The 17940-nt window shown below is 42.6% G+C and overlaps 1 protein-coding gene across 1 annotated transcript in view; it reads right to left on the bottom strand.

The window, feature by feature from the left end:
* Positions 1-17940, bottom strand: part of prkcz (protein kinase C, zeta) — a 608260-nt gene that overhangs the window by 525652 nt on the left and 64668 nt on the right. Inside the window, exon 2 of the mRNA XM_070860461.1 lies at positions 4706-4827. Coding sequence (XP_070716562.1) covers positions 4706-4827 — 122 coding nt within the window. The remainder of the gene's footprint in view (positions 1-4705; positions 4828-17940) is intronic.

Here is a 17940-nt window from a genome sequence, read left to right on the forward strand (position 1 = left end):
ATTACCTCCAATCCCATGAGCCCTAATTTTGTTCAATAACCTTTTGTGTGGCACCTTATCAAATGCCTTCTGAAAATCCAAATACACCACATCCACTGGTCTCCCACCCCCCCCTACCCCCCCACCTATCTCCCACACCCCCCTTATCTATTCTGATAGTTACAACCTCAATTTGTCAAATATGATTTCTCTTTCATAAATCCATGACGACTCTTCCCAATCCTATTATTTTTTAAGTGCCCTGCTACCATTTATTCTAGCATTTTCCCTGCTACTGATGTCAGGCTAACTGGTCTTTAGTTCCCTGTTTTCTCTCTCCCTCCTTTCTTAAATAGCGGCATTACATTAGCTACCTTCAAATCTGTGGGAACCATTCTAGAATCTAGAATCCACTATCTCTATAGCCACCTCTTTCAAAACCCTAGGATGCAGGCCATCATGTCCAGGGGATTTATCGGCTTTCAGTCCCATTAATTTCTACAATACTATTTTTTTTTTAAATTAATACTAATTTCTTTCAGTTCCTCATTCTCGCTCTACTCTTGGTATTCCACTATTTCCGGGAAGTTTTTTGTGTCGTTTTCCGTGAACACAGACACAAAGTATGTGTTTAATTTCTCTGCCATTTTCTTATTCCCCGTTATAATTTCTCCTGTCTCTGCCTGTTGGGGACCCACATTTACTTTTGCTAACTGTTTCCTTTTTACATATCTATAGAAGCTTTTACAGACAGTTTTTATGTATCTCGCTAGTTTACTCTCATTCTATTTTCCCTATCTTTAGCAATTTCTTGGTCCTCCTTTGCTAAATTCTAAAATTCTCCCAATCCTCAGGCTTACTCCTCTTTTTGGCAACATTATAAGCCTCTTCCTTTGATATAATACTATCTTTAACTTCCCGCCACGGTTGGACCACTTTTCCTGTGGAGTATTTATGCCTTAAGAGAATGTATGTTTGCTGTAAATTATGCATTAATTCTTTAAATGCTAGCCATTGCTTGTCTACATCTTTTAATGTAGTTTCCTAATCTACCTTTGCCAATTCTCCCCTCATACCTACGTAGTTTCCCTTGTTTAGATTCAAGACCCTAGTTTCGGATTGAACTAAATCATTTTCAAACCTAATGTAAAATTCTATCACATTATGGTCACTCTGATATTTGAAGTGTTTTACATCTCTTGTTTTCTCATCCCTATAAATAGTTTCAAAAGTTGCTAATGTGAAGTATTACCATGAAGGATCACAATACTAAGTTATTTATGCTGTTGGCTGCTAATCCAAAGCTGCAATTATCTTGCAGCTCAGATAACTTCATTTATTTAAAATGTTATGAAGGCTGAGAAAGCTGCATTAAAATCTTAATCACAGCACAATGCTACCACTTGTATAGAAGATTGAGGGGTGATCTGATCAACGTGTTTAAACATTAAAAGGATTCGATAGGGTAGATATGGAGAAACTATTTTCTCTTGTGGGGAAATCATGAACGATAATAATCTTAAAATTAGAGCTAGGCCATTTCGGGGGGAAATCAGGAAACACTTTCGTACAAAAGGTTGTTTAAAAAAAAACTGAAATTATCTCCCCAAAAAATTGTGGATGCTGGGATAATTGGAGTTTTCAAGACTGACATCAATAATATTGTTAGATAATGGTATCCAGGGATACAGAGAGAGATCGAGAGATCGAGAGATCAAAAGATCAAGAGAGAGCGCTCAAGAGAGAGAGAGAGAGGTCCTGTGGAAGGAGGAAGGAAGGCGGACGGTCAGAACGTGTTTGAGTTTGTGTGTATGTATTGGCACATGCGGAGGAGCCTGGTCTCCAGTCGTCTTGGATCCCCTTGTCACTGGACCAAGACCGTGCTCAGTCAAGCCCGTGTGGTGGCTGGTGTGCAACAGCCACCCCACATTAAAAGAATTCAGGCACAGGTATCTTCCACCATTTAAAATGAGTTTATCGGTCACCTGGGTGCTCATTTTTGGTATGGAAGCAAGTCATCCTCGACCCCGAGGGACTGCCTATGATGATAATTGTTTGGAGGCCGATAAACAACTCCCACCTATGTTTTCTGCCCCTTGCTGTTTCTTAGCTCCACCCAAACTGATTCTACTTTTTGATTTTCCGAGCCAAGATCCATTCTCTCTACTGTCTTAATCCTATCCTTTATTATCAGGGCTACCCGCCCCCCCACCTTCCTTTTCCATTTTGCTTATCTCTTCTAAAAGTTAAGTATCCTGGAATATTTAGTTCCTGATCTTGGTCACTTTGCAACCACGTCTCCACAATGGCTATTAGATCAAACATATTGGGCCAAAGATTGCGACCTTGCCAGGTGCGTACGAAGTTGCACGCACCCGGCAAGGCCTCGCAAAAGCCGGTTCCCGCCAGGCGATGCACATGCGCTGAGAACTAGCTTTTCCGATCTATCAAAATTTTTTTAGACAGATTCTATGCATCCCTGCAGGAAGGACATCGCGGGGCAGAGATTGAGCTATTTGCCCAACGAATGTCCTTCAAACTTTTACACCTGGTAAAAGCAGGCGTATAGCCTACTTTTACCAGTGTAACACTTTTAAAACATAGAAAAATTAAATGTAATCATTAATTTTTATTTTTAAAACCCTGTCCATTAGGTAAGTTTATTTTTAACCCTATTAAAACACATTAAAAAAAAAAAATCTAAAAAATATTTATTTCTAAAACATTTAATTACATTTCATTTCAATTAATTTTAAATATGTGAGGTGTTTTTTTAATTTATTGTGCTGTGTTCCTTGCTTTAGGGGGGGTATCGTCATTGATAGTAATGGGAGCTCATACAAACGGAACTCACCATTATTATCAATGAGGCTACTAGATAGTGATTAGTGATCCAGGCCTACGTGATTCCAACATATACTTCCTTACGTGGAAGATATCTTCCCATACGCTGCGCAGCGAATGAAGGCCTCAGATATTCCTCCGGGACCAACAGGTATTTTCATAGATTTTTTTTCGGGTTAGAGATGTTTGTACGAAGGAAGCCTCCGACTGCAATTTTCAGCCCATTCATTTCTATCTGTGCTATTAATTCATCGATTTTGTTGCGAATGCTTCGCACATTCAGATATAGTGCCTTTAGCTTTGACTTTTTTCTATTTTTCCATAATGTCATCTTAGTCACTGATGCCCTATTACCTTTGTTACTCTCTCTGAACCTTCCTGACTCTGCTTATTTTTAGAGGGGTGGGGGGGGGGGGGGCAGGGAACAAAGAATAATATATTCTGAGATTATTTAAATGGTTATTACTGTGGCTGAGGGAAATTTAAATCGTTTAGTTGTGATTTGTTTCTGTTTTGAATATGCTACTTGACCTACTCAAATACAAATGTGATGCACACTTAGATGATTAGATGCAAGATATATAAACACATAATATATCTCTCTCACACATCACAACAGGTATTGTTCATGGTAAACTGGTATGCTGCTTTATAAAAAGGTATTATATTGTGTAACATTCTACCTCAACTGGAGCTGTATCCAATTCTGGGCACCGCACTTTAGGAAGGATGTGAAGGCCTTAGAGAGGGTGCAGAAAGATTTATGAGAATGATTCCAGGATTGAGGGACTTCAGTTACATGGATAGAATGGAGAAGCTGGGGTTGTTCTACGACGAGCAGAGAAGATTGAGGGGAGATTTGATAGAGGTGTTCAAAATCATGAGGGGTCTGGACAGAGTAGATAGAGAGAAACTGTTCCCATTGGCAGAAGGGTTGAGAACCAGAGGTCAAAGATTTAAGGTGATTGGCAAAAGAACCAAATGCGACACAAGAAAATCTTTTTTTTTTTTTTAAACACAGCGAGTGGTTAGGATTTGGAATGCGCTGCCTGAAAGGGTGGTGGAAGCCAGATTCAATCACGGCTTTAAAAAGGGAGTTGTATAAGTACCTGAAAGAAAAAAAATTGCAGGGCTACGGGGAAAGGGCAGGGGATTGGGACTAGCTGAGGTGCTCTTCAGAGAGCCGGCACGGGCTCGACGGGCCAAATGGCCTTCTTGCATGCTGTAACCATTCTATGATTCTATGAATGTAAAATATATTATTATGCTAAAGTGAAGCCTTATCTCTCAGATCACAAAACCTAATTGTTAAGTAAATACAGGTACAGGTCAGCGTTTAACTTTTGCTTGGTCAGGGGACTTTGAAGATTGATATTTGCTCATCAGTTTCAAGCCAGCTCAAAAGCACACAGCAGTGAACAATGCTGCTTTAAATTAGGTTTGTGGCTGGATACAGCAACTCATGTGAATACTGTACCTAATATGCCTAACAGGTACTGGAGTCGTCTTAAAATCTCAACTGATACAATAGTCTCTTGAAATATTTTTCCCCCTTAACACAACCAGACAAATTTGGACAGCCATGAGCAAGATTCACCTGCCCACTGTCAAAGGTTTCTTCTTTTAAAGATGGTCTCCCTTTATCACACATAATTTGCAGTCAAAAAGGCAGCCACACAACCTACTTCTACAACTTTCCAACCAGCTTTTACAAGATGTGCATGTGAAACGTGCAGCAGTTCCCTCCAAATGTCTTCCTTTGTGGCATCAATTGTAACTCTCATGTCTACATCTCTCATCTGCTACGTAGTCTGCAACTCCTTGGTGGCTTACGCCGCATCAAGCACAATGAACACCCTTTATACATAATAGATTTTCTTACCTTCATTGTCAATCCACTTCAGTGTAATAGGCTGATCCTGTTGTAAACTGCACATATCCCTCACTTCAGAACACATTCCATCATAAGTGATTGCAGCATCAAGATCGGTAATGAGTATGTCTCTGTTGAGAACAAAATACATAGGAATTTTGAGACGAACTGCCTCACCATTTCTTTAACACAGATATTCCTTTTCCGGATCAAAAACTCCTATATTTCTACGTCTTAAAATATACTTCAAATGCATTTAGTCAAACGTACATGAAAGATTTATTGTTCATTTATTTCTCAAGTGTATTCAACCTTCGTCAATAAACCACTCATCGGAACGTGAGCTGCAGAGATCTCGGAGGGTTGTAAGGCTAGAGGAGGTAACAGAGATAGGGAAGGGACGAGGCCATGGAGGGATTTGAAAACAAGGATGAGAATTTCAAAATTGAGGAGTTGCTTAACCGGGTGCAAATGTAGGTCAGCAAGCACAGGGGCAATGGACGATCAAGACTTGGTGCAAGTTAGGATACAGGCAGCAGAGTTTTGGATGAGCTTAAGTTTATGGAGGGTGGAAAATGGGAAGCCTACCAGGAGTGTGTTAGAATAGTCAAGTCTAGAGGTAGCAAAGTCGTAGATGAAGGTTTCGGCAGCAGACGAGTTGAGGCGGGGCAATGTTACAGGTGGAAATCGGCGGCCTTAGTGATGGCGTGGATGTGATTGGAAGCTCATCTCGAGGTCAAATACGACAACAAGGTTGCGAACTGTCTGGTTCAGCCTCAGACAGTTGCCAGGGAGAAGGATGGGGTCAGTGGCTAGGGAATGGAGTTTATGGCAGGGACCAAAGACAATGGCTTTCATTTCCCAATCCTTGAAACCCACCTCTTTGACCAAGCTTTTTGTCACCCTTCCTAATCTTGCTTTGACTCAGCATCTGTTTTTCTTCACACCTCTAAAGCACGTTGAGTGTTTTTCTATGTTGAAAGTATCATGTAAAATATAAGTTGTTTTTGTTCAGTGGTGCCTTTTGAAAAACTCTGAAAAACTATATAAAACACCTTTGCTGCAATTCTTTTATTCATTATCTCTTTTTTTTTAAAAAAGAACCTTAAATTTGATCGGCATGACTTACCTCTAGAACTATGGTAACTGGGCTGGGTAACTCATATTTCTCCAAGTATTTTGTAATTTCAACCCATATTCTTGACTGGAGTAGATTCGCGACAACTAAAGTACAGTTAACTAGCCTATAAATATCCTGGCTGATGTTGGTCTCTTATTTTTGAATAAGAATGTTGTATTTACCACCCTTCAGTTGTCAAAATTTTCCTTTCTACTGAATTTCAGAAAATTATACTCAAAGCCTTCACTTTTTCTTCCCTAGCTTCTCTTGGAATCCTCAGAAGTAAACCAGTAAGTTTCTGTGATTTGCCTACTTTAAGCTGGCACAACTTTTATGGCATCATTTCTATTTGAATAATAACTTTCATTAGTCTGGTGATTATACAATTTCAAAATCCAATTCCTCTGAAAACTGAGGCAAATTACTTATTTATTCAGTATTTTTGGCATCCCTTCGCTCTCCACTACAAAGTTCCCTCCTTCATTTTTTAGCTACCCTGCACTAACTTAACTACCCTCTTACTATTAATGCACCTATAAAAAGGCTTATTTGATGCCCATTTCTTTTCTAATTTTCTCTACTTCCTTTCTATTCTTTCTTTGCAATTTTCCGATAATCTTCATATTTGTCGTGGCTTTCACTTTTATTATTTACCTAGTTCTTTTAATTCAGAGTCCAGGAGCCTGACATCCATGAGCTAACTGCCACCGTTTATGCTGCTCAAATCATTTTCTTCAATCGAACAACAGACTCATAAATCTTTGAGTCTGCTACCCAGCTACAGAAAGGTTTCGTTGCACAAGTGCCAGGAATTAATGTCGGGCTCCCAGAATTAAGACAGTGTAAATGCAGCTGTAATTTTAAAAGCAATGGCAAATCAAAAGTAGATGCTGACCTATTTAAAATGGCACCAGCCAGCAGAGGCTCTGGGAAGTCTGAGAAATTCCCTTTAATTTGTATGTGTTGTTTGTGGATTGCTAATTTAAATTGCTCACAGCAATACAAATAGTCTTTAACACTGTTAGAGTAAGACCACTTAAATATTCATCAGATTCTTTTGTCAATTGAAATTGTCACTAAAACTAGTCATCTTATTCTATGAAAATGTCTGAGCTTTGAATTATTAATGTCATCTGGTATTTTGATACTGATTTTATAAAGGTACATATTGCACAAACGGCAATTTCGCTAGTCGTGTGACTAGTAGTTGCCTGCGACGGTTCTCAAGTTAAATATTAAATTACACACTAGACAATGGCAGTATCGTTAATGTTCGTTTAATACAGAAGTAGTGCAAGACTCACTATTTATGCTCTATTTAACTCTGCAGAAAGATATTCCAAAAGGTGTTCCTTTCTACTCAAAATATTCACATAGTTACCCAATACGTCCCCGGGTGATCAATCTGGTCCTGACACTGTTCCTTCAAGGGTCTCTCCCCTGGTCCCTGCTTCTGCTGAGTGTTGCTCCTAGGTTCTCAGTCTGGACTGTCTGAACTTGTCTTTCTTTATACCCTTTTTCCTCTCAGTTAACCATGTGTGTTGCTATTAATTGCCTGCTTGTTTATTCTGCTGATATCGCAACCTGTCTCTTGCCTCCAAGAGTTATTACCAAATCGGAGGCTTTGGCCCCAAGTTTCGTCCCGCGGCGAAAACGGCGCACCTCCGAGCTGGGCGCCTGTTTTTCGCGCCGAAAACTGCGCCTAAAAAAAGTCCGATATTCTCGAGCTCCTTGGAGCTCGATGTCTGCTTGACGCGGCGCGCTCTTTGCAGCAGGGGGCGGAGCCTAACACTCGTGCCAATTTTCTAAGTAGCAGGGGGCGGGTACAATTTAAATTAGCCTTCGTGGTGCCGGCAACCCTGCGCGTGCGCGTTGGAGCGTGCGCGCACACGCAGTCTCACACAAACATTGGCACTCGGCCATTTTTAAAAATACTGCAGAAAAAGTGAAGATTTGTTTCTTGGACCCCTACAAAGGCTTGTAATTTAATTTTTTTTGATATTTCTGTGTGTGAGGGAGTGCTTTTAGCAGCACTACTGAATAAATCACCTGCTGAAATCAGTGAGTTCAGCTTTTCACTGCTAAACTTGCAGAACCGGTGCTGCATTGGTGCATGCAAATTAAGGACTGTGTGTTTGGAGAAATAAGAGTGCCAATTCAACTTTGCAATAATACGTGGTGTTGACAATGCAGCACCCATTCTAAAAATTTAAATATAAAACTGTCGATGTGGCTGCCTCTCCGTCCAAATGGCCTCAGTCCTCCTCATAGCTCGAAGGCTGCTGCTGTACCTTCGGCTGCTGGCCAGCCACTGACGCCGCTGATATCCTATGGCCGAATGACCTCACGTCCGTCCGCTGCTGATTCTTTGGCTACTGGCCAGCCACTGACTCCGCCCCTAAAGCGTGGCCGAATGGCCTCAAGAACCTTAATGAACTGCGTGTGTCCTGCTTGATTCTTCGGCTGCCGGCCAGCCACTGACGCCGCTGCTATCTCATGGCCGAATGGCCTCACATCGGTCCGCTGATTCTTCGGCTGCCGGCCAGCCACTGACGCCGCTGATATCTCATGGCCGAATGGCCTCGGGTCCATCCGGTGCTGCTTCTTCGCGGCCAGCCACGAAGAGAATGAAGGCCTGCCTCAAGCACTGCAGCTCAGCTCGAAGCTTGCTGCCGCTGCCGTCGAGACACTGACGCCACACCCCTGCCTGTCTCCAACATGAAAGGCCTGCCTGAAGCACTTTCACACAGGTAGGAACATGGTTTATTTAATCTTTTCTTTGCTAATAAATTTTTATTCAGGTTGGATTTATTTGTATAATATTTGTATAAGTATAACTAAGGATTGATTGTAGAATTTAATGACTTCCCTTCCCCCCTCCCCCCCCACCTCGTTCCCTACGCCTAATTTGTAACCTACGCCTGATTTTCTAAAGTGTAGAAAAAGTTTTTTCGAGCGTACAAAAATCTTCACTTACTCCATTCTAAGTTAGTTTGGAGTAAGTTTTCACTCACAAAACTTTGAAATCAGGCATAAGTGGCCGGACACGCCCACTTTTGAAAAAAAAATTCTGTTCCAAAGTGAAACTGTTCTAACTGACTAGACTGGAGCAAACTAAATGTCGAGAATTCCGATTTCTAAGATACTCCGTTCTACACCAGTTGCTCCTAAAAATCAGGAGCAAATCATGTGGAAACTTGGGGCCTTTGTTATCGTGTGTAAACCTTATCTTGATCAATGAAATCTTTTCATCCTTTCCCACCGCTGGTTCTGTTACGGTAACTCCCTCCTGTCCATTGGCCTTCAGTCTGCTATTCCTATACCTGACCTTTTGTTCGGTCATTAGCAATTGCCGGTACTCTGTTAATTGGCATTCAGTTTTTGCACATGATCTCACTCAGGGCGACTCCTTTAAATTTGACTTTATTATCCTACAGCTTTTCTTGCAGTTTTACAACTTTACCTCATTCCATTATCTCCTTCAACCTGAGGTCAATGCCCGCTTGTTTTTTTGTGCGGGAGAGTTTATTGGTTTTAACTAACTTCTTAATCCTTTGATATTTCCACATACATTTTAGCTTCTGTAAATTGACTGCTTGAAGTGCAGAAATTTAATCACAAACCAAGAGAAAATGATGTACAACTGCATTTTAGAATTGGTGATATTGTAAAGCTCGACTAGAAAGACAGCTGCAAAGCAAAATAGATATAAAAACTGGAATATTTCCTGATAGACAGCTTCCCGAGTCCTGGAGAAAGGCCTGTTGCATCTAATTAAAGGAGGAGAAAACTGGAGATTTGTTCACAATATGTTCGAAGAACTTTACACAGCAGTAAATGTTGCATTTTCAGATCAAAAACTAATTCCAATTTATTAATGCCCTCTGTAATGCAAAACAAGTTTAAAAAGCAAAAGCTACTCCTTTACAGGACATTACACAGATGTCTGTGCATACATGGCAATATCCTCTTGTGCTTTCAAGTATTGCTTAGTTACTAAATTTCTATATATAGGTACTAGTGGATCTCCCATGGTAGGAAAAGGCAAATTTTCCTCAAAGCATAGGTATAGATATGGGGAAACTCTATCTAGCGACAGAAATGTGCAGCAACAGGCATGACTATAACGGAACGGTGATGCCCAAATAAGGAATGTGCAACATATACATTAGATTTAACATATTATAGATGTAATTCAAGTATAATAAATATTAGATATTAGCCTTAACAATCAGTCCCGAATATGATATTTCTGCATTCAAATAGACAGGAGATTTGGGTTGTGTGGGAGGGGCGAGGGTTGGCATGTAAATTACATGTTGTTGCTACATAGAGCAATTGTTAACCATGGAATACACAACCTAAGAAAAACTCGTCTATCAAATGGAGTACGGCTCGCTCCCAGTCTGGTATAACTTTCAAAACTGCATTTAAAAATCAGGGCCAAAATAAACATCTTGTACACTGAATTGAAGCATGTCTATCAAGTCCTCTTATATTTGTCTCTAATCATCCACCACTTCACTTAAGACTATCAATTCTGTCTCAACTCTCACCATTACAGTATACTAATTTGATAAAGTTTCTACAGGCTGATAGTTCCATTTTTCTAAGACATCTCATAGAATCATAGAAGTTTACAGCACAGAAGGAGGCCATTTTGGCCCATAGTGTCCATGCCGGCCAACAAGAGGCTATCCGGCCTATTCCCACTTTCCAGTTCTACCGTCCGTAACCCTGCAGGTTACAGTACTTCAGGTGCACATCCAAGTACTTTTTAAATGTGGTAAGGGTTTCTGCCTCTACCACCCTTTCAGGCAGTGAGTTCCAGACCCCCACAATCCTGTGTGTTTGTGAAGAAATTTCCCCTCAAATCCTTCTACCAACTACTCTAAATTTATGCCCTCTGGCTGTTGACCCCTCTGCTAAGGGAAATAGGTCCTTTCTATCCATTATATCTAGGCCCCTCATAATTTTATACGGCTCAATGAGATCTCCCCCTCAGCCTCCTCTGTTCCAATGAAAACAAATCCAGCCTATCTAATCTGTCCTCGTAGCTTAGATTCTCCACTCCTGGCAACATCCTGGTAAATCTCCTCTGTACCCTCTCCAGTGCAATCACGTCCTTCCTGTAATGCGATGACCAGAACTGCACGCAGTACTCCAGTTGTGGCCTAACCAGTGTTTTATACAGTTCAAGCATTACCCCTCCCTGCTCTTGTATTCTATGCCTCAGCTAATAAAAGTAAGCATTCCGTATGCCTTCTATTTACTTCAATGAGACCTTGGAAAAGGATCCACATGACCAAATTGTCTTTGGTGAGATCAACTGAACTGTTTGGCAGTTTATGGTATTTAAGGTTGGGTATCACTCATCAAAAGATGATTCTGGAAGTTGAGCAAAGTATTTTAGAAGCACGCAAACGTTTCAGAGCTTTCAAAGAAAGTTAGAAGGCTTAAGAAAAAATGCTGTCTTAGTCCAAGTACACATTGAGAATATAACGTATGTTCCAATAATTATTAGCTATATTAGGGAGAAAGACAGTGATTGAATAAAGACAACCATAGACATTTCTAATAGGTTACTCCAGGGCATCAACGAGGAAAGCAACACTGTCCAATGCCACAGATGGCCTGCTACTCAAGCAGAGATTGATTTTATGCTCATGTCATTAACACACTTTTAATACTGGAAGCGTACAATAATGCACTGAATATAGAGTGTTGACTTAAACTTGCCAGGTCAGTACAATAATCTTGAGCACTGAGCACAAGTCTGGTATACTGGACTAAGCAACCCCAGCTAATGCTGAAATATTGTAAAGCTCATAATTAAGTTAATGGCATGTTTAAGATGATTCAGATTGCCAATTTATTTTAAGAACCAACTAACCTCCATTGACATGACCAATATTTAAGCTTATGATGATATTGATTATACCAGTACAGAGTAAAATAATGATAATAATGCATCTCTATGACCGATTCAATCTTTGATGTCTGCGGCAAGTAAAAGTTTAGTTGCAGTTCAGAGTGTTGCATCATGGTTATGGGGCCAAGTTTCGGCCTGAGTTGCTGCTGTTTTTTTGGAGCAACTGGTTTAGAATGGAGTATCTTAGAAATTGCAATTCTCGCCATTTAGTTTGTTCCAGTTCTAGTCAGTTAGAACAGTTTCAGTTTGGAACATATTTTTTTACAAAAGGGGGCGTGTCCGGTCACTTACGCCCGTTTTGAAAGTTTAGGCAGTGAAAATTTACTCCAAACTAACTTAGAATGGAGTAAGTGTAGATTTTTGTATGCTCAGAAAAACCTTGCCTACACTTAGAAAATCAGGCGTAGGTTACAAATCAGGCATAGGGAATGGGGCCGGGGGGGGTTAAAGGGAAGTTTACAAACAGTAAACACTTCAGTTTTACAAATAAAGAGCCATCATCAATAATAAATGATAAATACATCAATAAATCAACCAATAAATTAATCCAAAAAAATTAATTAAAAATTTTTAAAAATCAATAAATTAAAAAAATTCTACTCACTGACTGCAGCACCGGGAGCCCTCCAACAGCGTGCTGGGACGGAGCCCTCCCAGTGTGTCTCTCTCTCATTCTCTGTCTGCCAGTGTCAGTCTGACAGCGAGGGGAGAGGGGGGAGGGAGAGAGGAGAGGAGAGGAGAGGAGAGGAGAGGAGAGGAGAGGAGAGGAGAGGAGAGGAGAGGAGAGGAGAGGAGAGGAGAGGAGAGGAGAGGTGAGGGAGGGGGAGAGAGGGGGAGAGGAGAGGGAGGAGGCTGAACAGGCCCGCCCAAGACTTTAGGCGGGGCCCGCCCCCTGCAAGATGCCGAGCGGGCGGGCCCCACCGAAGGAGTTAAAGGTAGGTGGCCAGGGGAAGCGGGAGCTGGGGGTGGGGGGTCAACGGAGCGGGGGGGGGGGGGGGGAGAGGGGGGGCAGAACGGGAGCTGGGGGGCAGGCGGAGCGGGAGCGGGGGACGTCAGCTGGAGCCAGAGCAGGAGCTGGATGAGGGAGGTGCAGCTTGATCCTCAGCCCCAGTGAGGCCATTCGGCCAGGGCTAGGGGCTGCGTGCTTCAGGCCCCTCCCACACAGTTTCGGCGCCTGGAGCTACTGCGCCCACTGTAGCACGCCTGTGCAGAGGTCCTGGCACTGATTTCAGCGCAGTGACCTGGCTCCGCCCCCCCCACAGCTCGTGCTGTGCTGCGCCGAGCTGCAAAGGACCTGCAGGGAGCCGGAGAATCTGCAGATATTTTTTAGGCGCACTTTCGGGCGTGAAAAACGGGCGTCCAGGTCGGGGCTGCGCCATTCTAGGCGCGGCCCGAAACTTGGGCCCTTTGTAATGGATTGGTTAGTTTGGTCAATAGTTGACATCTTTCAGACTGAGTTATGCAAGATGAGTCAAAACAAATTAATTTAAGTTCTATATAAATTCCCAGACGAATTTTACAATGCATATAAATTGAGAGGTTGGGCATGGGAGATTGATCCAATACCCTTCCACTAACAGACTACATATTATATTTGGAACACAACATTGGAGATATTGTGCAGGCTTTGGCCTTCATATTCTCTTAGGGGCGTACGCTATTTGGAAGGAAGTAATTAGTTGTGGTACGCAATAAGATGTGGGTATGTCTAATTTCTTCGTACGGTGAGTTATCATGTCATAGCGACAAGCGAATTGCACACCAAGTACTATCTCACAGAATAGGAGAGGGGAAAACATCATGCACAAAAGTCAGTCAGTCATTTTAGAGCACCTCTGACAATTTTTACATCATCATTAGTCGGTTGGCCACTCTCTTCTGGCCAATACAACCCATTTATTGGATACCACATAACGCATTTTCTTCTTTTTCCCTTACTAAAGATTATTTGCAGCTTAGTTTTAGTACTTGCACTTGCTGAACCATATGCAAGGTCATTTTCAGCTGGTCAATAAATTTTATTTTCTGAATTAAGTACTTCAATAAAATTACTGCTCTACACAAAAGTAACAGATGTAAGTCCAATATTCATGTTTAGATTTTTGAGAAATTAATTTTGAGAAAATAATTTTATGAATGGCAGCTTAATAACTGACCAGATGATTTCTGCATCTTTTGAACCTTCTTTTGAAACAATGTTCCTGAATTCACTATTCTGTCAACCCAAGGATAGTTCTGCAATTTAAAACAAGTCATTGTTTAAATTTTAGCTTTTTTTAAAGTGTTGACCGTCAGATATTTCAGAAAGGTTGTCTCAATTTTCTCTTTCCTTTGTACTGTGCTGGAACAGCCTTCTACTGTTGATACGGATTCTTTTTCCCTCAATCTTTTTCAGCGAATACACTGACACGCGAACACCGTAGCCGCTTATAACAAAGCAGACTTTATTAATTGTTTCACCGGCCGGGACTTATCAGAACAAAGGAACGCTCTCCCTCAGAGTGCGCTCACTTCCCTCGGACAAGCCCCTTTACAATGTAGGGGCGCAACAGTTATACACTTTCGGTACGTAATACAATTGAGGGACATTCAGTTCACCCTATTCTTTTGTGATCCCTCCTTCCCTTTGTCTACTCATGAGCCGACACCTGGCCTTCCTTGCCCAATTAGATACGGGCAAGTGGTTATGTGTAATAGCAACTGTTGTGCACAAAGAGCTTTTCACCCATTGCTTGTTATTGCTACAATTTTACAGGCGTGACTAGTAACCAAGACCTTGAGCAAGTCTGCTATCTGTGCCAATGTTGTAACATTTGCAGTCTGACATTCTTTTGGTTATCCTTCCATGATTCCTTTGTTCACTTCACTGTCTCCATTGCTAAACATTTTCGCACATTCTCATTCCCTCCTTTTATCATTCCATGATAATCTTTAGGATTATTCCAGGAGTTTCGCATTCAGCCGCTCGCACTCTCTTTCCTGATCCTCCTTATCGAGTAGGTCTTTAGTTTGCTGGATCATAACCCGGGAGCCCATGGCTACAAGAGGGTTTGCTAACCTTGCCATCATGACTTTACAACAAAGGTTAAAGCAACCAATAATCAAGCAACAGGTAATTATTACTACGATGAGAATAATTGCTCCATGCATTAGATAGGATCCCCAGGATCCACCTAATAGCCAATCAAACCAGTTAGATCCTCCTGCTGGCGTGGATAACTTCTTTACCTCCCTTCTTATGTGATCAGCGAGATTGGTTATGTTTTCTGAACTATCGGGAATGTAAGTGCAACATTCAGATCCTATCAGGGCACACGTTCCCCCTTTCTCAGCTAACAGATAATCGATGGCCATTCGGTTTTGTAATGCTACGGTCCGTATTGCTACCATTTCGGCCGTGATGTCCTCCAGAGCTTCAGCAGTATCTGTTCCAATACCCTCTCTAGGTTCTGTACTTGATCCATGGTGCGTCCTATCCCGAATGGGAACATCATGACCTCAAAGAACCTTTCGGCGGGGGTGAGGGCTCGCCTGTGTCAGCTGGAGGCATGTGCTTCCGCACAAATGGCACCACATATCCCAAATAGCAGGACCCTGTCCATCGCCCTGGTAACCAGGGATATGCCCTATACCCGCAAACAAAATACGTGCCATTATACGCTGCCTTTTTAAATATTGTGTTGGGGTCCCAAGACTGGGCCCACAGACCTCCACCTGTTTTATTCGGAAGGTGAGAGGATGGTGACCCGTGCACCTATGGTGATGTTGAGACTGTGTGGTCCAATTGCTGTACTCTATAATATGTCCCTTGTTACTGGTGTAATTTCGGGTTAGACATATGTCCCCGGTTGGCCTCCCAATTCCCGAGGTATTGGTCAGAGCTAAGAATGGGGGTTCCTTTTCACGGTCGTAGGTTGGTTGGTACCATCCCTGGAACGTCTGACTAATGGGGTCCCCAGCACTCTCCCACTTGGTGACCTCCACGTGGTCGTTCACGTGGTAACGGTATGATACTCCTCCTGGTCTCCGTGATCCCTCTTTTGACCCGCCTTTCATCTCTCGTATTTGCATTGGCCCCCCCTCCTCTCATGATAGTCTGGCTCTGAATCCATCTGACAGTCTCAGTTAGGGTCAGTGGAATGGGGCGCAAAGGAATTCCCCCTTTGGAATGTATAGGGATATGTGAGCACACCCAGCAACTAGAAAAGTTCCCGTTTTGCGCATAAACGTAAGACATATATAGGAACGTATTTACATGGAGTTCCCTTCATTGTCTTGCCCCCTGTATGTTATAAGCCGCCAACGCCATTATACTAAAAAGAATCCACCACCCCATAGCTATGGGTTAAGTGGATATCATCCAACGTCCTCTGGGCCCGTCAGGTTCCAAGAGTCTCAAAGACCTGGTTTGTCCAACGGGGAATTAGAGGTACACAACCTTCAGCAGCTCGTCTTTGCTCGCCCGAATGTTCCACTTATTCAGCTATGGGATAGAGGAAGTCTGTAATATAAATAAAGGATAGTTAAGGAGTGATAAGCTTGCAATGATGCAGGTGAACCCAGGCACTTCTCCCTTCAACCTTAGCTGCAGTGGGGGTGCTAAGTAACACCTGAAAAGGCCCCTCCCATCGTGGCTCTAATCCTTTTCGAATCCATTTCTTAATCAGGACATACGTCCCTGGTGCCACGAGGGACAATACGGGCGAAACTGGGAGGTCGAGGTGAGCGTCTCGAACCTGGTTGTGGGCTATTCGCAGAGCCTGAGTCAGGGAAAGAACATAGGTGGTCATTTCCTCAGTCATGTGGTGGAACTGGACAGTGGAGGGGACATTCTGATTCCATGGGATCCTAAGGGGCCTACCATAAATGACCTCAGCGGGGGTCAGTCTAACCTTACCAGTGGGAGTAGTTCGGATCGGGAATAGGGCTATGGGAAGGAGTTCAAGCCAATTGAGTCTGGTTGATGCTACTAGTTTTGCAAGCTTGGTTTTAAGAGTTTGATTAGCACATTCAACTAGTCCCGCAGCTTGGGGTCGGTAGGCACAATGCAGCTGCTGGTTAATGCGCATCTGGGTACAGAATTCTTTGTTAACTTGGCCAATAAAGTGAGGGCCATTATCGGAACTCAGTCGAGCTGGGATACCATATCTAGGAACAATTTCCCTCATTAACACCTTAACAACAGTTTGAGTCTTATTGTCCAGGGTAGGGTAGGCTTCGATCCATTTGCTAAACACATCCACTATTACTAACACATATTCGTAACACTGAACTCTTTGCAACTCAATGTAGTCCAACTGCAAGGTCTCAAAGGGACCTTCTGGTAGGGGCGTCTTACCCCAATCACAGGGGACTCCCTTCCCTGGATTATGCTGTTGGCAAACAAGGCAGCGACTACTGATGTTCTGGGCCAGCACCTGGAGTCTAGGGTGCCACCAAGTGGCCAAAAGTGTGTCACTTGTTGTCCTTGCTCCACAATGAGTAGCAAAGTGCATACATTCAATAGCCCATAAGGCCAACTCGTCAGACATGCAAGTCTGTCCCACGGGAGTGGTCCAGAGTTTAGAGACATTGTCATAAGTACATCCATAATCTTTCCACGATAGTTTATCTTTTTCAGGAGCTTCCTCCTGTGCTTTAATGACATTTTGGATGGTTGGCATTGGTTTTTCCAAGGCTAACTTATCCTTTGTAGGATTTTTAGTTTGACTCATCATTCTGGGCACTACCATCTGTTGTCCACGAGAGGCCGATTTGGCCTCTTGGTCAGCACAGCGGTTTCCTATATCAACCGGAGATTTTCCGGTAGTGTGGGCGGTACATTTGACAATGGCAATGCGCTTGGGGAGCATGAGGGCCTGCAATAAGTCAGATACTAGCTGCTTATGTGATATCTCATTCCCATTTGAGGTTAGGAATCCCCTATTTTTTCATAATTGTCCGAAATCATGGGCTACCCCAAAGGCATACCCAGAGTCAGTATAGATATTGATCTTGAGGTCTTTGGCCAAGATACAGGCTCGGGTGAGGGCGAATAGTTCAGCTTGTTGGTAAGAATAGGCGGTTTCAAAGGCGGCAGATTCCAAGACCTGATTCTCCTGATTTACGATGGCGTATCCTGAAATTCGTGCACCTTCTGGATCAATAGAAGAGCTTCCGTCAACATACATAATACAGTCTGGGTCCTCCATT

This window comes from Pristiophorus japonicus, chromosome 18 (genome assembly GCF_044704955.1).
Source record: "Pristiophorus japonicus isolate sPriJap1 chromosome 18, sPriJap1.hap1, whole genome shotgun sequence".
Classification (NCBI taxonomy): domain Eukaryota; kingdom Metazoa; phylum Chordata; class Chondrichthyes; family Pristiophoridae; genus Pristiophorus; species Pristiophorus japonicus.